This window comes from Pristiophorus japonicus, chromosome 11, assembly GCF_044704955.1.
Source record: "Pristiophorus japonicus isolate sPriJap1 chromosome 11, sPriJap1.hap1, whole genome shotgun sequence".
NCBI lineage: Eukaryota > Metazoa > Chordata > Chondrichthyes > Pristiophoridae > Pristiophorus > Pristiophorus japonicus.
Genome location: NC_091987.1, coordinates 205,077,377 through 205,102,813, shown reverse-complemented (window position 1 = coordinate 205,102,813; position 25,437 = coordinate 205,077,377). Strand labels below are relative to the sequence as shown.

The 25,437-nt window shown below is 44.0% G+C and overlaps 1 protein-coding gene across 3 annotated transcripts in view; it reads right to left on the bottom strand.

The window, feature by feature from the left end:
• cadm1a (cell adhesion molecule 1a) overlaps positions 1-25,437 on the bottom strand; it is a 432,536-nt gene that overhangs the window by 48,464 nt on the left and 358,635 nt on the right. For all 3 annotated transcript variants that reach the window (XM_070894428.1, XM_070894430.1, XM_070894429.1), the window contains 3 exons: positions 14,859-14,955; positions 9,437-9,606; positions 189-260 (listed from right to left, as the gene is read on the bottom strand). In XM_070894428.1, coding sequence (XP_070750529.1) covers positions 189-260; positions 9,437-9,606; positions 14,859-14,955 — 339 coding nt within the window. The remainder of the gene's footprint in view (positions 1-188; positions 261-9,436; positions 9,607-14,858; positions 14,956-25,437) is intronic.

Below are 25,437 nucleotides of genomic sequence, written 5' to 3'. Positions count from 1 at the left end.
CTAAGAACCATTCTGTCAGGAAGTTAAATCCTGTGCGGTGACATGTCGATTTGCACCCTGAAGCTCTGTCAGTGGGGTTCAGTTTAGATTCTCACAAACTGCTGCTCATATTCCAACCCACCGGAAAAAAAATAATAATCAAGTAGCAGCACGGAGGACAAGAGCAAGATGGTATGTGGGTACTGTACCTTCGGTGATGGTGGGGATAGTTGTGGTAGTAGTGGTGGTTGCAGTGGGAGGTGGGATGGTAGTGGGTACATCTAGATGGCAAAAAGGAAAAAATGAATAAAAACACAAATGAAATACACAACATTTTTCCACATGAAAATCACAAAAACTAAAATAATGAAAATTTTGGGAATATATAAAACAAATTCTAATTTCTTCGGCTCGTGTGATGGCTTTTCCAAACAGAGTTGTCTTCGCTCCATTCCCCTCCCACACACCATTCCCCCTCATGTCAAAAACCGTACGGTACAGAAAACAGAAGTATGTCGTGCTCCGTCTAACACTGACGAAATGTAAACAGCTAGTGGATAACGCCCCAAAAGGCTTTTTAAAACGTGCTCCCTTGCCTTTTTTGACAACTTTTACCAGATAGGAAAATAATCATGATGCACAGACACTGCTAATGGCATTGTTAGTTGCTACGGGTTTGTGCAAAATACAGGCTTGACATCACAATCATATTTAGTGAGCAATTCAGTGCAGAACACCTCAGTGTGATGAGGTGTTATTAGTTTGGAGACACCACTGAGTGCAGTGCCACGGAGATGGAAAATATGCAAAAAGAATATCGATGAAAGGTCACATGAACTGGTATTTACACAGGCTTTTACTTCTCATAAATCAGAGGTGCACTGCTCTATTGTATATTAAGTGGCAGAATTCTGGACGTGGTATTTTATTTTATTTTTTTAAAAAAAGCTCAATTTCCATCACGGTAGTGACTAGGGTAGTCAAGCTGTCACTAAATAAAGGAAGGATTATTTTAAAACAGAGCCATTACCTCAAAGAGCGTGCATTAAGCAAAGAGCCCAGGTGGAAACCTGCTGCATTTGTAACACCTGGGCTGCCCGTTTAGCGACTTCGATACAGAAAGAAAAGATCTCCCCGACCACAACATACTGGGTGCTCCACTGCTCAGGGCTTCGGCTGTGAAACCTTCATCTGACGGGCAGGCAGTGCAACATAGCACGCGACAGCTCCAACACCCAGAGCTCCAGGAATGGCAGGAAGCAACTCGGCACCAGAACGTTGCCCAGACTGAAGCTCTGGATTTCAGCAGTGCCATCCTAGGAAGATGCAGGGTGAGCATCGAACTCCACCAAGGGTGGGGTGGTAAGTCGAGGAGAAAAATAAAAAGGACTTGGTCACCTCCTAATCAGTGACTATTATGATATGGATAGTGACCGGTGGCATATTAGGGGAAGTGGACGGTAAGCATAAAGGGCTAGAAATTCTGTAGGTTAGCACCTCCTGTTCGCGCCGGGGGGGGGGGGGGGGGCGCTAAGGGGTTAGCAACCGAGCGCGGCGAACGCAGAGATGCCCGCAAACTTCAATGCCAGTTTAGCGCTGGTGCTAACTCGTAGCGCCTGGGCCCATAGCGCCTCGCAGATCGTGACATCATAAAGCGCACAGCGCCCCGGATGTAAAATTGGCTCTCGCCCCCGGCTGTATCGCCTCGCACTGACAACGCCAGCAAGAGGAGGCGTTGTGAACTCGGCTGGCCGCTTGGGGAGCGGTAATTAAAGGGCATGGTTTTCAGCCAGCGCAACCTTTATTATTTGCACCAGTCTGGTGCCTGCGCAATGTTTTTCACGTCACACTGGTGGAAGATGTCCCAGCCCTCCCCTTTGTGAGCGTATTTGGGCTGTAATGGCAGTCGCGCAGGTCGCCTGGCAACACAGAACTGCCAACAACTAGCTTGTGCAACATCGTCGGCCCTTCCCTTTAAGCGAGGGATGCCGTTAGCAATGCGCTGGAAATTGTTCAGCGCTCTGTCGCTTCCGCCCCGCTCTCGGACTTTAGCGCCCTAGAGAAGTGGTTAGCGCTTGATTTAGTGCTCCACTTCCCCCTTGGAGCGCGAAAACTGAATATCGCTGGAGGAGAAAATGATTAGCGCTTGCTGCTACTTTTTCGTCTTTTCAAAATTTAACGCCCCATTTCTACCGAATTCCTAGCCCAAGACATCTAAACACAATCATAGTCTAATGATACGGAGTCGACATTACTTAATTTATCTGAAAACAGGGAGGTAATATCAACAAAATGTATCTTCAGAGGTAACCCATATAAACGAGCGGTTATGAATTAAAATGTGTCAATATAAGGGACTGTACTTTTAAACAAGGTGTATTATCTTCCTGATGCCAATGAAAATTTGAGTTGATCAGGTACTGTTACAGTGAGCTAGAATTTTTTTTAAAGAATCACCTATTTAGTGCAGAGAATGTTCTTGCGCCAGTTTTCACCATGAGCAGATCATGGCGTGTGGTCACTTTAATGCATTGATGATGCAGCCAGATCCATCGTGAAAATTCAACCTACTGGTAACACTTGCCATAAATTCTCAAATTAGATTATGGATGGAAATTAAATAAAATTCTGTTGCGTGGAATGAATCCTTGTTTTTAAAAAAAAAATTGAAAGTTTAAAATTCCTGAAACGAAACCTGCAATTGCTATGCTAACTTTACCTGGGTTTCCTGGCTTTCTGGGGAATGTTCACTGTCGTCATGGGTTGAATCTCATCTATACAACCTTGAATGTTGGGAGGCCACGACATAATTCAGAAAAAATTGTGAGTGGGGAAGTGGAATTTCAGTCCATCAAAAGATTCAAGATTTTAAAGACAACGCAATGCAATAGTCCCATCCGTATTTTGCAAGCTACATCCTTGAATTTAGTTTGATAAGAATGCAACACGTAATTGGAGATGCTCCATTAACTTAATTTTTGGCCAATCAAAATTACTTTTCTTGACCCCCCTTCTAACATAATTACGAGTTAACTCTGAGAAACCACAGTGAGGGTTCAGCCAAACACGACTATTTCAGTTTGAATTGCGAAGTAGAAAGTAACTTGTCCCGAGTTTGCTTGTTTAACGCTTGCGATGCAGTTCCCACACCCATCTCACAGATCTCCCGCAGACGTCCAGCTTTTGGCCCTTGTTCCCTGCTCCCCGTATAGCACCATCGTTACTGAAATATCTCACGGTGCCTTGGAGGTAAATTACCACACCACGGTGGGATATTCGTCAAGACACTTCTTGAAAAAGCCATCATCCGAACCAGAAAACACTGCTACACAAATGATCGGGTGGAGGAGGTTGTCTTTGATCGAGTAGGGAAACACAGAATCATGAAATTGACCCAAGACCTATTCAAATAAAAGATGAAAGTGAAATTAGCCGCGCAGCAGGAGTTTCGTGGAGGGCAGAAGCAAATCTGTAAAACGCTTGGCTCGCCCATTCTATAAATTTACATTTCTAGTTGACGATGCTACTGACATTTCTCCAAATATAACATGCCAACACATCAGATCTGCTATCTGGCAGTGAATAAATAATGCAAACCACTAACCCCCTTCCCACCAACTACTAGCTCGATGAAATATTGATGCACTTTTTATACAAGCACAATTTTAATTCATGGGAATTACCTTTCACAAATAGAAAGCATTTAGAGATACCAATAAAATGCTTATAAATAGATCTGTCTCATCTGGTCAAGAAGCACCTTCACAAGAATGAACATCTTGCTTGTGACGTTACATTTAACGTGAAAGCTTCTCAACTTGCACTGAATAGAAATGCATTGAGAAATACACACAGAAAGAATCAACTACAATTGATTCAATTGCTTTTATACAATTTAAGTCGAAACTCCTGCTTGTGCCATTAAAGCTGTGAAAATAGATGACAAGAGTTGAAACAGAGATCTACAATAGTACAGCAGCTGTAAAACCCAACACAGAAAGGTGAGCATCTTTAACATGTCCTTGTGCTGAATGTGTCTAAGGCAAATGCTCTCATTTCGATTAAACTAAGTGTTCTTGGAGATTTTACCTGAACTTTTGCTGTGAATTGAAAATATGTTTACAGTGAGTTGTTAGCATAAAACGCCAATCAAATCCCAGCATAAATTAATTTAAGATGTAACTTTCATTAATTGCAACAATTTTGGTCAATTAGCAAAACAATGATCTCTTTGAATGGTTGGTAACTGCACTAGAATGGTATTCTGCAGGCATCAGAGGCCAGTCAGTATTTTGCAATGCATTAAAAAGGATTAATAGTTATTTTTACACCTGTCCGTGGATTATATCAACAGTATTTCACAGTTAGCACAAATTGGAACAAGAGGGCTGGATCGAATCTCAGACGATAGTTGTGACTCCAGCAGTTCCAATTTATTTTAGGTTTGCACACATTACTCTGCATCCCCCTTATAAATAGCGAGCGCGTTGAAAAGAATCATTTACCTTAGCCTCATTTTTCTTTTGATTTGTTTAAACAGCAAGCACTGATGGCACAGGGGCGGGGCGGCGAAATGCTGCAGTTACTGTGCCCGACAGCGTGAGGGAGCTGGTATTAAGATGCACAATTGAAACTGGGGCACCACTGGGTCAATGATCATCTCTCTGGCGATGCTAATTGTGCTCGCTCACATTGCTAGCTCAGTAGGTCTCCCAAGCCAGTATTCCCGATGCTATCACTGACGTTCATTGAAAAAAAAAAATCCAATGAGCAGAAAGACAGCAACGAGAGACTGCTGCGGTTAATAATTCTTTCCAACGGAGCTTTTGCAAAGGGGGTGCTGAAGGTAATGGTGCTGATTTAAACGGTTTCTCATTGCTCAAGACAGACTGCACAAATAAAATAAGTCAAGGGAGGTCTACAGTTTATGAGAGACTTCTAGATGGTGACATAATTCACATCTGTTGCACAGCCTGAAATTGCTTATTTTGTAAACTGCCTTCTGGAACTAAACCACTAGAATTGTTGGTTTTATCAGACCTGCACTAGGTTAGATTAGTTTTGAACATCCAGCATACAACACCAATCAAAGAGAGGGGTTAAAAACCACACAATTACCATGAGGGGAGGGAAGGGTTCCTGCAGGGAAGTCACTCCCCAAGAGTTTAGGAAATCATTAAACACTTAAAAACAAACTCTGTGCACGAGCTCGAGCAGCCTCTCGTGCTGCCCGGGATACATCTTTAATGCATTTGCAGTTGTTCTGTGTGACTGGCGTAATTGGCAAGACCACATTTCAGAGCCATTTTAGTGGGAAGTGGAGAGCTGGTCTGAAAAGGCATTTCGTCAGCCAGCTACGAATGTCATGGGATCATTCCAAAACAGCATGGAGGGTCATTTAAACTCCACACTTTCCACTTCTTGCTGAAATTAATGGCAGGAGGAGTCTGGTCAATTTCAGTGTGACGTCATCAGTTACACACTGACTGAACATTCACACAGTGTACCGACAACCTGTGAAAGGGGCATAATTCATTGCAACTATTATCAAATACTCAGACTGTAACCGGTTATGATTAGGATTTAGTTTGGACAACAGATTAGAAGAGATTTTATTTTTAGTTGGAATGAGAAGCTGTTAGAATATAGACTCCTTGGATACCAACTGAACTTACAATGCACATTACTCAGTTATATTACAGTTACTGAACCATGACGGAAGACTCGTCTGACAAACTGAGTAAGCTGAAATGAACTGCATTATTCCACCTGGTCTATTCCACCTCCATCTCTGGATCATAAATTTGAGAGGCCCATTGAAACAGTACTGCCAGACTGCAAGCCCATTAAATTGGTGCTCTTCTATTTAAAATGCGCATTATTTCCCATTGCGGTTCGAGATCAGACCAGCAGAGATGTTCTCAATTACCAATTCATCAGCTGCCAGCTGTTTTTGAAGCGAATAGATAGTCGGCCATATTTTGAGAGTAAAATTTCTAGTGCGATTTGTATTTTATTGGTATTGGTGCATATCTCTACAAGAAGCAGTGGATTTCATTTGTACAAAGTGAACCAGTAATAGGCTGATCTCAAGTGGATATGCTACATTCCAGAATGATGGGATACAGAAACATCCACATCAGAAATGTTGCTGATGGCATACCATTACTGTCAGTTCTGATCAAGAGAGAAGGCAAATATGGATAAGCATTATCTCACTTGGTTATCTCCCATTTTTTTAAAAACTAACAATACAACTCTCTTATCTTTCAGGGCTTTTCTGTGGAGTACTTCCGCCAGCAAAGGCCGCAGCGGATATTCTGAGAGGATGCCAGTCAGGGGATTGCGTTGGGAGTGTGTCAGCTCCATACCGCTGCTCTCATCGGACTGATGATGCTCTCCTTTCAACCTCCAAATATTCGCTAAAACACATTGAAATAATCAAGGCTGGGCGGAAAAGGCAAGCAACTACCCCCAGTTACTCATGCCTTTCTTCCGTTATCAAGGTACATTGAAAAACGTCCTCGTTTCAGCTGGCCGGGCTGGCGACGCTGTGTGTGGAAGAGGTGACCAATCGCAGACTGGCGGCTGTTCATCGCAAACATTTACAATCCATCAATAGGTCAACCAGGCTCTTTTACAATGGTCTTCTGTTTTACAATGGTCATCAGTTCTTATGGGAGTTGTGTTAGCTCCAGCCATTATGAAGAAAGACCTGCATTTATATAGCGCCTTTCATGACCACCGAACATCTCAAAAAGCTTTACAGCCAATGAAATAAGTTTGGAGTGTAGTCGCTGTTGTAATGTGGGAAATGTGGCAGCCAATTTGCGCACAAGCAAACTCCCACAAACAGCGATGTGATAATGATCAGATAATCTGTTTTTGTTATGTTGATTGAGGGATAAATATTGGCCCCAGGACACTGGGGATAACTCCCCCGCTCGTCTTCAAAATAGTGCCATGCAATCTTTTCCGTCCACTTGAGAGAGCAGAATGGGCCTCGGTTTAACGTCTCATTCGAAAGATGGCACCTCTGACAGTGCAGCACGCCATTGGAGTGACAGTCTAGATTTATGTGCTCAATTCCCTGGAGTGGGACTTGAACCCACAACCTTGTGACTGAGAGGCGAGAGTGCTACCCACTGAGCCACAGCTGACCAGATTTTTTACTTCAGTGTTTGACGCACAGATGCGTTGTTCAACAGTACGGCATGAGGAACGTCACCTTCTTTGGCTCGCCACTCAAATTTGTCTGATTATGCTCTGTGAAGTGCCTTGGGACATCTTCCTACGAGAAAGGCGCTATATAAATGCAAGCTGTTACTGTTGCATATTGGACTACCTTTACACCCCAATCTTGCAGCACTAAAGTGGCTTCGCAGGTTAATTCCAAAATGTTGGTGAGCAGACCCTCTCCAAGGGCTCCCTTGACTGACATCACCCCAGAGAAACCACTGCAGTATTTGCTGCAATAAGCAGATGCCATTCAAGGCTCCACAGAAAAACTCGATGAAGAGCATTGTTTCCAAAATCATTTTTTCCTCCAAAAATGAATCCCATGGTGGTGATCGATCAGGATCCACTCAGCCTTCCCTGTACTTACCCATAAAATGGCCTTAAATTCAGATGCATTCTCAAAATAAGTGCATTTTGTGTGTGTGCAGATTTTATTTCCAACTTGCCAGTTTTCAGAGAGTCTTCCAGTATTACTGCATTATCATTTTGCACAATGCTACGGGTAGGATACTATGTGTAGGGTACATGCCATTAGCAAGTAAACAATGTAAACATGCAGACAATCAATGCAATCAATAGTTTGAAAGGACTCAGCTTATTATATACCACTTCATTTTTGATCAAGAACATGACAATAGTGCAATAAAAAGCTGAATAGCCTTTGCAGGGAAAATATATGACTCGATGCTTTGTAATCAAAGACTTCCCATTTTTTATTGTACTAAACCATGTCAAAATGCAATCAGGATTTGGCCATCTGTTGCCCAAACAAGTACTTTAAGAGGTTTCTAAGGTAGTCAGTCACTTAGATATGTCTGCCATCAGTGGAATGCACTTGATTAATTCTTGGCATGGTTGGGGGTATCTCAATAATTGGCTGGTGCAGATATGATGCTAAGTACTGCAGGGAATCGAATACAGCCAGGGTGATCTCCTGGATTAGATTCATTCGCCTGGATGGATTGGAGAGGAATTTTCCCGGATTTTATTTTCCCCAATTGGCCTGGGATTTTAATCTGGTTTTTGCCTCTCCCAGGAAATCACATGGCTCCGGTTGGGGTGGAGTGTAGAATGTTTCAGTATAAGGGCTGTCACAGTTGTGTGGGGCGGACTGGTTGGGCTGGGTGCTTTTTACCATTCCGCCATTGTTCAGAGGTTTATATGTAACATTCAGGACTGCTGACCGAGGGCCGTGTGGCTCTTTGTCGGCCAGCACGGACATGATGGGCCGAAATGGCCTCCTTCTGCTCTGTAAATTTCTATGTTTCTAATTGGGGCAGGGGACAAAGAGCAAGAAAAGTTGGACTTGGTGATCGTCTTCCACTTTTCAAAGAAACCACCTGAGCTGATCACAAAGCAGCATTAATGGTGGCCAGGGAGATGTGCCTTCCTACTGCAGACTAGCGGCACGAGGGGACAAATGGAGAAAATATTGCGTGAAAAATTCCCGTGGCCCCATTTGCATGAAGTTAGCTCCAACTCGAATTTACAAATAAACATTTACTTTGGTTCATTAAAAGAATATTTAATTTTTGATGCAGGGTGGGGAAGAGAACCCACAAATGATGCCAATACCAAGCTACATATTTTCAAAACCAAACACAAAAAAAGACAAAATATTTTCAGCCTCACAGGAAAATTTCAAATAGACCTGGCTCAAAATGGTCCCCCAATTGCTACACTGCCCTGCTAAGATTACATGCTACAGACTGCGATTCACCCTGGACTGCTTGATCTCACAAAGCTTGATACCAGTGGAAGATCCACTAAAATAGTGCCTGCAACTGTGGGCGTGTTGCATTTGAAAAGGTTTTCATCCAACTTTTAGCATTTAGTGGCAGAAATCGCTTTATCATCAACGCAGACAGAAAAGCATCAAGTGCTTTATGCACTTGGAGCATTAGCCCTCATATTCAAAATTCAGTGGTGTACAATAAATACTGGAGTCCACAAGGCAATCACACAACGTACTGTTGAAAAGCATAGTAGATTTATGTCAATAAAAGCAATGAGAGGCATTTCCAACTCTAAATTAGTGTAATTCATACACATTCCATTTTTTCACATTTACTTTACATTTAAAAGACAAACTACATTTCTAACTTGCAAACAACTACTAGCAGCAAAAGCTATTTGAAATAGGCTTGCAGCTGAGACAGAGAGACAGGCAGAGAGAGAGAGAAAGGGTACATAAGCTGTAGATAGGAGTTATACATACCATAGACATACAAGACATAATCGTCGTATGACTCTCCAACATCATTGAACGCCCTGCAGCGGTACGTCCCATTGTCGGTTTTATTTAGGGATTCAAGGACTAAGTTCTCCGCAGACAAAATGACACGATCAGGCATTTCCTCATCTAATCGCTGCCAGCTGAGTGAGGGTCTGCAGAACAAGATTTGTAAGATTGAATTGAGTATAGTGTGGATAAACGTTCAAGCTTCTGCTCCCTCTTCCCCCCCCCCCCCCCTTCCTCTTGGGCTGATATCTAGGCTTCATTTGTCTCCACAGATCATCTGGAACACATTGGGAAAGGAAACCGGTTTTCCCAGTATTAAATTGTAAACTTCTCCAAATCAGCCCAAAATAACATGATTAAAAACACCAATTGTCTTTGTTCTTTTCACCTATCCAGATCTCTTACAGTCATGTGCTTCGGGTGGTAGAGTATTTACTTATTCGTCCATGGGATGTGGGCATCGCTGGTAAGGCCAGCATTTATTGCCCATCCCCAATTGCCCTCGAGATGGTGGCAGTGAATCGCCTTCTTGAACCGTTGCAGTCCGTGTGGTGAAGGTGCTCCCACAGCACTGACTTTGTCGTAGCGGTTTGGTACAATGGAGCGGCTCAGTCATTTCAGAGGGGCAGTTAAGAGTCAACCACATTGCTGTGGATCTGGAGTCACATGTAGATCAGACTGGGTAAGGATGGCAGATTTCCTTCTGCAAGATCAGAGTTGGTAAGGCTATTGGAAAGCTGGTGCCTTGCTGCAGAACTAAGCTATTTTTTATTAAATTGACCTGAGCTTTGAGGCACAGCTGCGCCCTGTATTGCAAAGATATTAGTTGCGAAGTGATGTCAAGTGAAGAGGATGAGTCTCTAGCTTGCAACAACAACTTGTATTTATATAGCGCCTTTAACATAGTGAAATGTCCCAAGGGGCTTCACAGGAGACAAAAAAATTTGACACCGAGCCACAAAAGGAGAAATTAAGGCAGGTGACCAAAAGCTTGGACAAAGAGGTAGGTTTTAAGAAGCTTCTTGAAGGAGGAAAGTGAGGGAAAGAGGCGGAGAGGTTTTGGCCTGGAATTCCAGAGCTTAGGGCCGAGGCAACAGAAGGCACGGCCACCAAGGTGATTAGAATGTGATGCTTAAGAATTAGAGGAGTGCAGGCATCTCAGGGGCTTGTGAGGCTGGAGGAGATTACAGAGATCGGGAGGGGCGAGGCCATGGAGTGATTTGAAAACAAGGATGAGAATTTTGAAATTGAGGCGTTGCTTAACCGGGAGCCAATGTAGGTCAGTGAGCACAGGGGGTGGTGGGTGAGCAACGACAATAATAGCACGTGTTGATTTTGCAGAAGTGCCTGTATCAAAAATGACGAATCCAAGGTGCTAACTGCTGCAAACTGACTAAAACAGATTCACTGAGAGACAATTAATAATAGACCCTCGACCAACTGTTGAACTGACCCTTGACCACTGGAACCGCAAAAGCTGTGACAGGGCAGGAAAACAGAAAAAGCCGACAACGTGCCAGACGAGAGACAGAGGACCGTCAAAAGTGACGTGCGAAAAGACTGATTGGTCCAATAGGGACATGTGATTGAGATAAAGGGTAAAACCGAAGGAGGATTGTAACTATTGGGGCAGCTGGAGAGAGGAACCCAGGAAGGAAGGAAGGAATGTGAAGACACCATACACCCAACTACACTGACCGGGTATTGTAGGACCTATTCGGGGCAGTATGTCTCTAAATGTGTGTACCCATTGTATAATCTTAATAAAGATCCACTGGTACTAATTGATAGCAAGTCCATGTCCTTCGTATTCTTACACTTCCCTAAAAGGACATGAGTGAACCGGGTGGGTTTTTAACGACAATGTTCCCGGGTTGTTGGGCGTATCTGGCAAGGCCGGCATTTATTGTCCATCCCCCATTGCCCTCGAGAAGGTGGTGGTGGCAATTGAGCAGCTTGCTCAGAGGGTAGTTAAGAGTCAACCACATTGCTGTTGGTCTGGAGTCACATATAGGCCAGACCGAGTAAGATTTCCTTCCCTAATTGGAGTTTGCTATCTATTCCATTTCATTCCCCCAAACAGGTTCATGCACTAGGAAGGGTAGGATTGGGCTCATCCATAAATTTTTTTAATTCATTGGATGTGGGTGTCACTGGCAAGCCCACCATTTGTAAATCTCTGTCTGGAGTAAAAATAAAACGGGGAAGGTGGTTCAACCGTGGCTAACAAGGGAAATTAGGGATAGTGTTAAATCCAAGGAAGAGGCATATAAATTGGCCAGAAAAAGCAGCAAATTTGAGGACCGGAGAAATTTAGAATTCAGCAGAGGAGGACAAAGGGTTGAATTAGGAGAGGGAAAATAGAGTATGAGAGGAAGCTTGCTGGGAACATAAAAACTGACTATAAAAGCTTCTATAGATATGTGTAGAGAAAAAGATTAGTGAAGATAAATGTAGGTCCCTTGCAGTCAGAATTGGGTGAATTTATAATGGGGAACAAAGAAATGGCAGACCAATTGAACAAATATTTTGGTTGTCTTCAAGAAGGAAGACACAAATAACCTTCCGGAAATACTAGGGAACCGAGTAGGAGGAATTGAAGGAAATCCTTATTAGTCAGGAAATTGTGTTAGGGAAATTGTTGGGATTGAAGGCCGATAAATCCCCAGGGACTGATAGTCTGTATCCCAGAGTTCTTAAGGAAGTGGTCCGAGAAATAGTGGATGCATTAGTGATCATTTTCCAATAGTCTATCGACTCTGGATCAGTTCCTATGGACTGCTAATGTAACACCACTTTTTTTTTAAAAAGGAGGGAGAGAAAACGGGGAATTATAGACCGGTCAGCCTGACATCAGTAGTGGGGAAAATGTTGGAATCAATTATTAAAGATGAAAAGATGAACATTGCTGTGGGTCTGGAGTCACATATAGGCAAGACATAGAATCATAAAAATCTACAGTGCTATAAGGATGCTATATTGGCCCATCGTGTCCGCGCCGGCCGATAAAGAGCCACATGGCCCTCGGTCAGCAGGCCTGAAGGTTACATATAAACCTAAACCGGGTAAGGGCGGCAGATTTCCTTCCCCTAAGCATATTAGTGAACCAGATGGGTTTTTGCAACAGTCCGGTAGTTTCATGGTCACCATTACTGACACTAGCTTTTTAAAAAAATTCCAGATTTATTTAATTAACTGAATTTAAATTCCTCAGCTGCCGCGGCAGGATTCAAACTCGTGTCTCTGGATCATTAGTCCAGGCCTCCGGATTACCAGTCCCGTAACATAACCACTGAGCTACCATACCCATCATGAGGAATGCCATGCGATTTGAAGGCATCTCAGATTACTTTAGCTCGTGACAATTTTGCTTAATGACCAAAAAGTGAGCTTGTACAATGACAGGTGGACCACCCTTGTAATGCTTCGGTCCAACCCCTGCTATGGCTAATGGCCTCCGTTCCATCACAACCCCGCTAAGTAGGAACATTCTACCTGAAGGAAGCTATAGAGATTGCTGAAATAGATCAACCTATCAAGATTTCCCCAGGCAAATTTAATTTTATCTATTGCACTGCACAGGGAGTTGAGTAGTTTTTAGGTGAAGTGAGGTTCAAGGACTGGGGATTATTGGAGCAGGGAGCACAGATGTAATTAAGGTGCCATTTTAAAGTGATACATTTCGTGCTTTATAGTTCCTTTATAAATTCCTATGCCCGCATTTATCATGGAAACCGTCTATGGACAGTGGTCACACTGTGTCTAACCAGTGGTGGCATCCAACCCCTCCACGTGGAGAGGGAGACAAGAGTTTCATTGCCCCGTGCTAAATTTACACAAGCAGTTTTCAGGATGGAAGAATGAGGTGTAAAACATATAGGATTCTGAGGGGGATTGACAGGGTAGATGATGAGAGGCTGTTGCCCCGGGCTGGAGTGTCTAGAACTAGGGGGGCACAGTCTTAGGTCAAGGGGCTGGCCACTTAAGACGTGGATGAGGAGGAATTTCTTCACTTGGAGAGTTGTGAATCTTTGGAATTCTCTGCCCAAAGAGCTGCGGATGCTGAATTGTTGAGTCTATTCAAGGTAGAGATCGATAGATCTTTGGACTCAAGCGATATGAAGATCGGGCAGGAAAATGGAGTTGAGGTCAAAGATCAGCCACGATCTTATTGAATGGTGGAGCAGGCTCGAGGGGCTGTTTGGCCTACTCCTGCTCTTAATTTTTATAGGATCTGAAACTGGAAAAAGTTGACTGTGCACACACAGATGCAAGATTTTTTTATTGTATTTGGATTTTCTTGTAACCAATTTTCCTCTCAAGACACTGGTTCATACAGGGGGTGGTTTCATAGGTGCTAGCAACCCACTGTTTTGCTCAAGCAGCCATTTTTCATACGTGAGTCGGACTATTCAGTTGTGGAGCACAGCATAGCCAAGCCCATCCTGTCTTTTGACCAACATCCACACCAATAGTTCACCGAAAATACTGGCAACACTTATTTCCAGCATCTGCAGTATTTTGCTTTTATTTTAGTGCAGTGCATAGCGACAAGGAGCAGGACCGTGTGGCTGAACTTTGCTCTCCATAGTCAAGGCACGCAGGCCAGCTAAGGGCATGGAGGCCCACTGCAGCTGCCACCGAAGACAATCACCCAACTCAGCCCAGATCAGAAATCAAAGTTGGGATCTTGTTGAGCAATGTTCCCTGTGAGCTGCGCTTTGTTCTGCGTGGCCTGTTTCATTTAATGCGCGGTCCCTTTAAATGTCTGCGCATGCGCGGTCCCTACAACGTAAAAGCCGGTGAGCGGGCTGCGTGACCACGTGCGTGCACCTTAGCGAGACCTGCACCCCCAGGTCTGCATGAAACAATTCCTTATCTTGTAGTGCACATATCCGCCAATAAACATAGCATTCCGTTAGTGAAATGACTGATGCGCCAACAGGAATGACGGAATGGAAAGAATGTTTCTCGATCAATTGACTGAATAGGCTAAAAATGCTGCAAAAATGAGTCCCAACACATTAAAAACTACAGGCGTTCATAATCTATATTGCATGTAAAAAGGGGTGTTAGCAGAAGCCCGTTTTTTTTTTTAAAGTTGCAAGTTATATCATTTATAATTGAAGTTAATATCTAGCTTTAAGTGCCTGATACAGTTATGGAGCCGAAATATCACACACAAACACACACTTTAAATAACATGATCATTGAAGCACCTTGGATTAATGTGCTCAGCCACCAATTCAAACTCACAATTTATTACTGCAATGAAGGCTCTGCATGAACCCAATGGGCCAATGAATTGGTTAACTGTGTGTAAAAATAAATAAATCGAGCTAAAGAACAAAAGTCAGTCTCCCTTGCAAGTTGGAAGCACACAGACACACAGACTTACTGTGGTTTCCCATTGGCTGCGCAAGTCAGCTCCAGCGTGTCCCCTTCTCTCGTCAGACCTTGCGGATAGCTCACAGTAACCTGCACTTGGGGTTTATCTGGAGAAGCGAGAGAAAGATAGTTCAATATATTGTCTGAAAGGAGTTTCACTCTCCCTCTTCCTCTGGTAACCTGCCCAAGGCGCTTAACTTCACTCATTTCAGAGTGCCGATGATGCACAGGATTGGTGCGGGCTGTGGTTCAGATGGTGGATCACATGGTTCAGATGGTGGATTTTGCCCGGTAACCCGAGACATTGGCTATCGGAGACGCTCACACAACACGGCAAGCATCAGCAGCAACCTCCTCTAACTCCCTCCCCCAATTATAGCCAGCTTTATCAAGACCCTCTCTTACATTCATCCCCCAAATGTAGGTTTTATTTCTGTAAATCAAGCAGTCTAACAAAGTACAGGTTGAACCGCTCTTACCCAGAACTCCCTTATCCGGAACCACCCCTCGTCCAGAACTATTCCTGGCCACCGGGTGGCGCATGCGCAGAACTCCGACATGAACAAATTGAAGTCCTTCCTCGCTGCCGACTCCCGCAATCGCTGGCCTGATCCCACGATCCACCGCCCCCTCCCGCCATGATCTCTCTGCCGCACTCCTAGCCAGCCCAGATATCCCCTTGCTCAGTACCTGTACCATCTAATTTAACGTGACCACACCTCGTCCGGAAAAATCCCTTATCCATAACAGGCCAAGTCCCGAAGGTTCCAGATAAAGGAGGTTCATAGAAACATAGAAAATAGGTTCGGGAGCAGGCCATTCGGCCCTTTGAGCCTGCACCACCATTCAATATGATCATGGCTGATCATGCAACTTCAGTACCCAACTCCTGCTTTCTCTCCATACCCCCGATCCCTTTAGCTGTAAGGGCCACATCTAACTCCCTTTTGAATATATCCAATGAACTGGACTCAACAACTTTCTGTGGTCGAGAATTCCATAGGTTCACAATTCTCTAGGTGAAAAAGTTTCTCCATATCTCGGTCCTATATGGCTTACCCCTTATCCTTAGACTATGACCCCTGGTTCTGGACTTCCCCAACATCGGGAACATTCTTCCCGCCTCTAATCTGCCCAATCCCGTCAGAATTTTATATGCTTCTATGAGATCCCCTCTCATTCTTCTAAATTCCAGTGAATATAAGCCTCGTCGATCCAGTCTTTCTGCATATGTCAGTCTTGCCATCCCGGGAATTCAACCTGTATTTGTTGTGTTCATACTCTGTTACTGCTCACAGAACGGGCATTAGGACCCTGCTGGAGCTATTCACAGTTGCTGTACTCATGCTGGTTTGCGGACTCCATTTTGGATTGTTGTATGAAGCACATGGTTAAGTTACATTTCTCCTGGCTCAGTTTGTCAGTTATTTACGCGTACACAACAGTATTGACTAAATTAATCCTAATAGTGCCAGAATGGCTGGAGTGACAGCAAAATACAAGACTCAACTCAACACACACCCCACAACATTGTATGAGGCGGCAGGGACAAGCACTTTAACCGGCCATGAGTTTTAAAATATAATTTTGTGCCAAGATTTCGATTATAGGTCTACAGTTCTATTTCACGCTGTGGATTTTTTTTTTTTTAAATGTAGAATTGCTCAACATATTTTATTAAATTTTGACACTGAACCTCATTTGTTCCATGCTCAAGAAAAGCTGTAAAATTCCAAGTCATCTGAAATAAAAAAATAAAGACTGGAAATGTGTAAAAGATCCCTCAGCATCTGAAAGACACGTTTAACTTTTGGTTGGACGTATTTTCGGATTGGAGTCATTTTGATGCCGGTGCACTGACATTAAAAGTATGAGCAATTCAACAATATAGGCATTTCAGGCATAACTTCTGCCTTAATTTGTGCTTTTCTTTCTAAGTTCAGTATCGTTCAGCCCATGCATTAATTCTCGAGTGTAATGCAGCAAATTGTAGTAACCAATTCAAATTGGGGTGGGGGGAGGGGGTGGAGAAAGATCAATACTAAAGGACTGCAACAAATTACAGGAGCACATCATCATCATCATCATCATAGGCAGTCCCTCGAAGCGAGGATGACTTGCTCCCACGCCAAAAAGGGATGAGTTTACAGGTGTTTCAATGAAGGACCTAATATTCCAGGTCCAGAACTACATCTTGAAGGGTGGAAGATGCCTGTGCGTGGATTTTTTTAACGTGGGGTGGCCGTTGCACACCAGCCACCACACGGGCTTGACAGAGCGAGGTCTTGTTCAGTGGCAAGGATTACCCAAGACGACCGGAGACCAGCTCTGTTGCACAGACCTAGCGCACACACGTATCGCAGTGTGGGCTGGCTCATGCTGCCCCTGGGCCCTCGCCTCTCCTGGGCCCCCCAGACTCACGCCTCTCCTGAACCCCAGGTCACTTCCTTCTACAAACTCTTGCTGCTCCTTCGTCCCTCCTGCTGCTGCGCCTGCCCGCACTGCAATCAGCGACCTGACTTCACGGCCGTCGCCCTCCTGCAGTGGTATGCCGCCGCACGCTGCTCGCTCCGATAGCCCCGGCCTGCTGATGGTCTTGCAAGCCGGGACCGCGCAGATTTCCGGGCCGGGCCGCCGCAAGCTACTCCCTCTAATGCAGTCTTTAAGTAACTTGCAGAATGGGCAACTAATTAGAAAATGAAGTTCAAAACAGATAAATGTGAGGTATTACATTTTGGTAGGAAGAATAGGGAGGTCACTTATTACTTGGAGGGTACGAGTCTAGGTCGGGTAGAGGTACAAAGGGATCTCAGGGTACAAATACACAAATCACCACAAGTTGTGACATAGGTTAACAAGACCATAAAAAAAAGCAAACCAAGCACTAGGGTTTATTTCTAGAGGGATAGAATTAAAAAGTAGGGAGATTATGCCAAAGCTGCATTGAGTCTTGGTTAGACCATACTTGGAGTACTGCGTACAGTTCTGGTCGCCATACTATAAAAAGGAGAGAGGCACTGGAGAGGGTGCAGAGAAGATTTACAAGGATGATACTAGAAATGCGAGGATATACATATCAGGAAAGAATGAACAGGCTGGGTCCCCTTTCTCTTGAAAAAAGAAAAATGAGGGGTGACCTAATAGAGGTCTTTAAAATTATGAAATGTTTTGATAGAGTGGATACAGAGAGAATGTTTCCACTTGTGGGGAAGAGCATAACTAGAGGCCATCAATGTAAGATAGTCAACAAGAAATCCAATAGGGAATTCAGAAGAAACTTCTTTACCCAAAGTGCGGTGGGGATGTGGAACTCACTACCACAGAGAGTGGTTGAAGCGAATAGTATCGATGCATTTAAGGGGAGGGCTAGACAAGCATGTGAGGGAGAAGGGAATAGAGGGTTACGCTGATAGATTTAGATGAGGAAATACAAGAGGAATACGAATGGTCTATTCTGTGCCATATATCCTATGTAATCCGATGTAAAATTGATACTTGGCAATAATTGCAAATGCATTTTCTCAAAAAAAGGGTTACAGTAAAGTGTTTATGAATTGTGGGTTATTTTGTAATCATAAATTTCGTAATGCATGTTTAACTCAATGACCCATTTAACTTTAATACATTTTATGCTATTTAGTGCAGTCCCGATCAATATATAATCTCCGCACCATAAAAATACATTGAAAACAGATTAACTCTTTTTTCTGCAGATTTAAAAGATTGTTAGGTAGATTTTTATAAATCACACAAAACAATTGTAGAGGATAGTCATCATATTTGGAATTTGTGGTTAGTGCACTTTTAAAAATGGAATATCATTATGCTGCTATGCAAGAGCATCAAATAAGAGGTCCTATAAGAAGCTGCATATATATCCATACACTGAAACATGCCCTTTATAAAGAGTGGTAAGATCAGAAGTAGGATGAACATCAATCTCATTCTGATCTACCTCAACTGGCCAGAGATAGACACAGTAGATAAACTACCGAAGTAGGACACCCAACATGGATGGCATTCAATGACCTGCTTTTACATCAAATGAGAATATACAGTGGAATTCACCAAGCTGTGGCTCAGTGGGTAGCACCCTCGCCTCTGAGTCAGAAGGTTGTGGGTTCAAGTCCCACTCCAGGGACTTGAGCAATAACTCTAGGCTGCCACTCCAGTGCAGTGCTGAGGTAGTGCCGCACTGTCAGAGGTGCCGTCTTTCGGATGAGACGTTAAACCGAGGCCCCGCCTGCTCTCAGCTGGACGCAAAAGATCTCTTGGCACTATTTCGAAGAAGAGCAGGGGAGTTATCCCCGGTGTCCTGGCCAATATTTATCCCTCAATCAACATAACAAAAACAGATTATTTGGTCATTATCACATGGTTGTTTGTGGGAGCTTGCTGTGCGCAGATTGGCTGCCGCGTTTCTTACATTACAAAATGACTGCACTTTTGAAGCACTTTATTGGCTGTAAAGCAATTTGAGACGTCCGGTGGTCATGAAAGGCGCTCTATTAACGTAAGTCTTTCTTTAAATGATTGCTGTTTCTGGTAATCAGTTGGCTTTAAAGGATCAAACCTTGATTTGCCATTTATGATCGTGTGTTTGCCCTCATTACAATCATCAACAGGTATCCCGATGTAAAGATCAATTTTGTTGTTACACATCACATAAGGGATTTTGCAGTTTGTGCCTATTAATGATAATTGAATTGTATCTCGCTGCCTTATATATAATAGTAGGCTTTGCTTCTTGTTTCTTCTCTGATCACCAGTCTGCACTGATTTGAAATGACTTGTGCAACAGCCCACCACCAACTGGAACAACAATTGCTGAATCTTAACATGTTGGTGACACACCGAGACCTGCAGCAAGTCCATGGACTTTGTAAAGGGAAACAAGGGCTAAAGAAAACGCAGTGACGAAAGCAACAAAGAGACTGTAGTGAAGAGAAATGCTCGGCATGTCAACGGCACAAGAAGTGACCATCAACTCCGTAACTCCAGGGACTTGAGCCCAAAAATCTAGGCTGACACTCCGGTGCAGTGCTGAGGGAGCGCCGCACTGTCGGAGGTGACGTCTTTCAGGGGAGACGTCAAAACCGAGGCCCCGTCTGCTCTCTCAGGTGGATGTAAATTTGTTGTTCAGTCTATGAGTTCAGTCTGAGCAGTTATCTGCGGTGTCCTGGCCAATATATTAATCCCTCAATCAACAGAACAAAAACAGGTTATCTGGTCATTGTCACATTGCTGTTTGTGGGAGCTTGCTGTGCGCAAATTGGCTGCTGCGTTTCTCACAATACAACAGCGACTACATGTCAAAAATGTACTCCATTTACTGCGAAGCGCTTTGGGACATCCTGTGCTTGTGAAAGCGTTATATGAATGCAAATCTTTCTTTCTTTGATTGCATCTTGGCGATGGGGAAAGATCAAATTTATGATGCTGCTCGCCATTTTTGTTAATCACTGGTTCTCTAGAATTAATTAAAAGAATAGAGAAAACTTGAAGATTTTTTCTGTACCACTCATACCGTAGATGATTTTGATTAATGTGTTTATGTTAGCCATTTTTAGCACTGCAATATAACTTTTCCACCAATAACAAAATCAGTTCCTCTTCGTTAACACACTCTCACAGCATTCCAGTGCCGTCATTTGTATGTATTTATCACTTAAACTGAATTTCACTGTATACTCTTAGCTAGCAGAAATTCTTGGTGACTTTCAACAATAACTTGTATTTATATAATACCTTTAACGTAGTTAAACGTCCCAATTAACTGCACAGGAATATTCACAAGGCATCAAGGGGTATGGGGAGAATAGCGGTGCAGGCTCGAAGGGCCGACTGGCCTACTGCTGCTCCTATTTTCTATGTTTTCTACGAGACAAAAGATACGACATCGAGCCACACAAGAAGAAATTAGGGCAGGTGTTCAAAACTTGGTCAAAGACGTATATTTTAAGGAGCGTCTTGAAGGAGGACAGAGAGAGGTTTAGGGAGGGAATTCCAGAGCTTGGGGCCGAGGCAACAGACGGCACGGCCACCAATGGTTGAGCAATTATAATCAGGATTTCTCAAGAGGGCAGAATTAGAGGAGTGCAAACATCTCAAAAGGATGGGGGGGGGGGGGGGCGTTGTGAGGCTGGAGGAGATTACAGAGATAGTGAGGGGCGAGGCCATGGTGGGATTTGAAAAAAGGATAAGAATTTTGAAATCGAGGCATTGCTTAACCGGGAGCCAACATAGGTCAGCGAGCACAGTATTAGGCTGGGAAGAAAGGAGTACTTCAGATTAAAATGACTTAACTGTCCTCCAAATTTGAATTATGCCCCTCGTGATTGCTCTCGTCATTGCATTCAAGCTAAATGCCACAATAGCGTACAAAAATTAGAATTTGGATTCTGAGCAATACACGCTTGTACAGGAAGCGACTTATAACTCACACTGAAATGAGAAATTTTCACCACCACATTTTAGTAAACAAGCAGCCAACCTGATTAAGTTGGATTGGGAAAGGTAAGAGACTTGTAATCAATGTTCGCTGTATGGTGCACTTTGTTCCCCACAGCCTGCTTCTTCGAATGGTCCCTTCAAATTTCCACACATCCGTGGTACTTACAATGTGAAAGCCGGTGAGCGGCCTGCGCTGGACCTTGGGAGTACTGCGCGGCCGTGCACCTCAATGGGAGTGCGGTCAGGAGTGGTGATAGAATCAAAACTTCTCAAGACGAGAAAAAAGAAAGAAAGGAAAAGGGGATGTTAAAATTATTGGAGGTTAGAGGAAAAGCACAGCAAATTGGGACATGATGGGCGCAAACACCCAGCCACTCCAGGTAGAAATGTGGCAACAGACATAACGTTATATGACAAAAAACAAAGTGGAAAAAAACCCAAGTAAATTCAGCAACAGGATGGTGGAAGGTGAAGACATTAAGGAGGACAAAAAAAAAAGTGCACATATGGCTTCTGAGCACTGCAATCTGTCACTGACACTAGTCAGTTCCGCAGAACTCGTGCATTAATTGGGTATTTGTGCTGTTGCTGGTATTGCAACAGAATCTCATGGCTCATTTATTGTACAACTTCAAGGCTCCCGAGTGCGATGGAATTTGCGCACCTCACACTGAGGGATGGATTCCGACTCATTGGAGAAACATAAAAACAGCTGCACACACACAAGCTTACACATGTACAGCTGGTTTCAATTCATGGCTTGCGATTATTTTCTGGTCACTAGCTTCTCCAATAAAGGTCTCACTCGAGTGCGAGTGACAGAAATGGTATAATGCTGGCCTCAAGTGCCACGTTAGAGATTTGACCACAAAAATCTAGGCCGACACTCCAGTGCAGTGCTAAGGGAGTGCTGCACTGTTGGAGGTGCCGTCTTTCGGATGAGATGTTAAACAACATCCTACGGCACTATTTGGAAGAGCAGGGGAGTTTATCCCTGGTGTCCTGGATAAGTTCCTATGGACTGGAGGGTAGCTAATGTAACACCACTTTTTAAAAAAGGAGGGAGAGAGAAAACGGGGAATTATAGACTGGTTAGCCTGACATCGGTGGTGGGGAAAATGTTGGAATCAATTATTAAAGATGTAATAGCAGCGCATTTGGAAAGCGGTGACAGGATCGGTCGAAGACAGCATGGATTTATGAAGGGGAAATCATGCTTGACAAATCTTCTAGAATTTTTTGAGGATGTAACTAGTAGAGTGGACAAGGGAGAACCAGTGGATGTGTGTATTTGGACTTTCAAAAGGCTTTTGACAAGGTCTCACACAAGAGATTGGTATTGGGGGTAATGTATTGACGTGGATAGAGAACTGGTTGGCAGACAGGAAGCAGAGAGTCGAAATAAACGGGTCCTTTTCAGAATGGCAGGCAGTGACCAGTGGGGTGCCGCAGGGTTCAGTGCTGGGACCCCGGCTATTTACAATATACATCAATGATTTAGATGAAGGAATTAAGTGTAATATCTCCAAGTTGGCAGATGACACTAAGCTGGGTGGCGGTGTGAGCTGTGAGGAGGATGCTAAGAGACTGCAGGGTGACTTAGACAGGTTAGGTGAGTGGGCAAATGCATGGCAGATGCAGTATAATGTCGATAAATGTGAGGTTATCCACTTTGGTGACAAAAACAGGAAGACAGAATATTATCTGAATGGTGACAGATTAGGACATGGGTGTCATGGTACATCAGTCATTGAAGTTTGGCATGCAGGTACAGCAGGCGGTCAAGAAGGCAAATGGCATGTTGGCCTTCATAGCTGGAGGATTTGAGTATAGGAGCAGAGAGGTCTTACTGTAGTTGTAGAGAGCCTTGGTGAAGCCACACCTGGAATATTGTGTTCAGTTTTGGTCCCATAATCTGAGGAAGGACGTTCTTGCTATTGAGGGAGTACAGCGAAGGTTCACCAGATTGATTCCTGGGATGGCAGGACTGACATATGAGGAGAGACTGGATCAACTGGGGTTGTATCCACTGGAGTTTAGATGAATGAGAGGGGATCTCATAGAAACATATAAAATTCTGATGGGATTGGACAGGTTCGAGGCAGGAAGAATGTTCCCGTTGCTGGGGAGTTCCAGAATCAGGGGTCACAGTCTAAGAATAAGGGGTAAGCCAGTTAGAACTGAGATGAGGAGAAACTTCTTCACTCAGAGAGTGGTTAACCTGTGGATTTCTCTACCGCAGAAAGTCGTTGAGGCCAGTTCGTTAGATATATTCAAAAGGGAGTTAGATATGGCCCTTACGACCAAAGGGATCAAGGGGTGTGGAGAGAAAGCAGGAAAGGGGTACTGAGGTTGAATGATCAGCCATGATCTTATTGAATGGCGTTGCAGGCTCCAAGGGCTGAATTGTCTGCTCCTGCACCTAATTTCTATGGCCCCAAGTTTCCACATGATTTGCTCCTGATTTTTTTAGGAGCAACTGGTGGAGAACGGAGTATCTTAGAAATCGGAATTCTCCACAAGTTTTCTGCAGTTCTAGTCAGTTAGAACAGTTTCACTTTCGAACAGAATGTTTTTTTTCCAAAAGGGGGCGTGTCCGGCCACTGACGCCTGACTTGAAAGTTTCCACAGTGAAAACGTACTCCAAACTAACTTAGAATGGAGCAAGTGAAGATTTTTGTAGGCCTGAAAAAACCTTGTCTACACATTAAAAAATCAGGCGCAGGTTACAAATTAGGCGTCTGGAACGAGGTGGGGGTGGGGGGGGAGGGAAGTCATTACATTCGACAATAAATCCTTAGTTATACTTATATAAATATTATACAAATAATTCCAACCTGAATAAAAATTTATAAGCAAAGAAAAGATTAAATAAACCATGTTCCTACCTGTGTGAAAGTGCTTCAGGCAGGGAGAAGGCTGCAGGAAGCCTCACAAGTTGAGGCAGCCGTTCCCGACGGCAGGGGTGGCGGGGGAAAGGGAGTAAGGGCCCGACCGACCGCAGCGGGGGGCAGGCAGGGAGGAGGCTGCAGGAAGCCTCACAAGTTGAGGCAGCCGTTCCCGATGGCGGGGGGGGGAGGGAGGCCCCCCTGCCGTCGGTCGGGCCCGTCGGGAAACGGCTGCCTCAACTTCTGAGGCTTCCTGCAGCCTTCTCACTGCTGCAAGAAGCCTCAGTGCTGATCATGGAAGGGCAATGTGGTTTTATTAAAAAATGTTAAAAATTGAACAGCTACAAAGAACTACAAAAATGGCCGAGTGCCAATGTTTCCTTCACACTGCGCGTGCGCGAACGCTCCAACGCGCACGCGCAGGGTTGCCGGCACGAAAAAAAACTCATTTAAATGGTACCCGCCCCCTCCTACTTACAAAATCGGCGCGAGCGGTGGGCTCCGCGCCAAGCTGACATGGAGCTGCAAAGCGCTCGAGAATAGCGAGTTTTTTTTCAGGCGCCGTTTTCGGCGCGAAAAACTGGCACGCAGCTCGGAGGGGTGCCTGTTTTGCCGCGTGTGGAAACTTGGAGTCTATGTTTCTATGTCCTGGCCAATATTTATCCCTCAATTAACATCTAAAAGAGAAACAGATTATCTGGTTATTATCATATTGTTGTTTTTGGGAGCTTGCTGTTCGCAAATTGCCTGCCGCGTTTTCTACATTACAATAGTGACTACACTCCAAGAAGTAACCCATTGGCTATAAAGCGCTTTGGGATGTCCGGTGCTCATGAAAGGAGCAAGAACATAAAAAAAGCAAACCAAGCACTAAGGATTATTTCTAGGAGGTATAGAATTGAAAAGTAGGAAAGTTATGCTATATCGAACCTTGGTTAGATCACACTTGGAGTACTGCGTACAGCTCTGATCGTCATATTCTAAAATGGAAAGAGAGGCACTGGAGAGGGTGCAGAGAAGATTTACAAGGATGATACCAGAAATGTGAGGGTATACATATCAGGAATGGATGAACAGGCTGGGTCTCTTTTCTCTTGAAAAAAGAAGGCTGAGGGGTGACCTAATAGAGGTCTTTAAAATTATGAAAGGTTTTGATCGAGTGGATACAGAGAGAATGTTTCCTCTTGTGGGGAAGAGCATAACTATAGGCCATCAATAGAAGATAATCACCAAGAAATCCAATTGGGA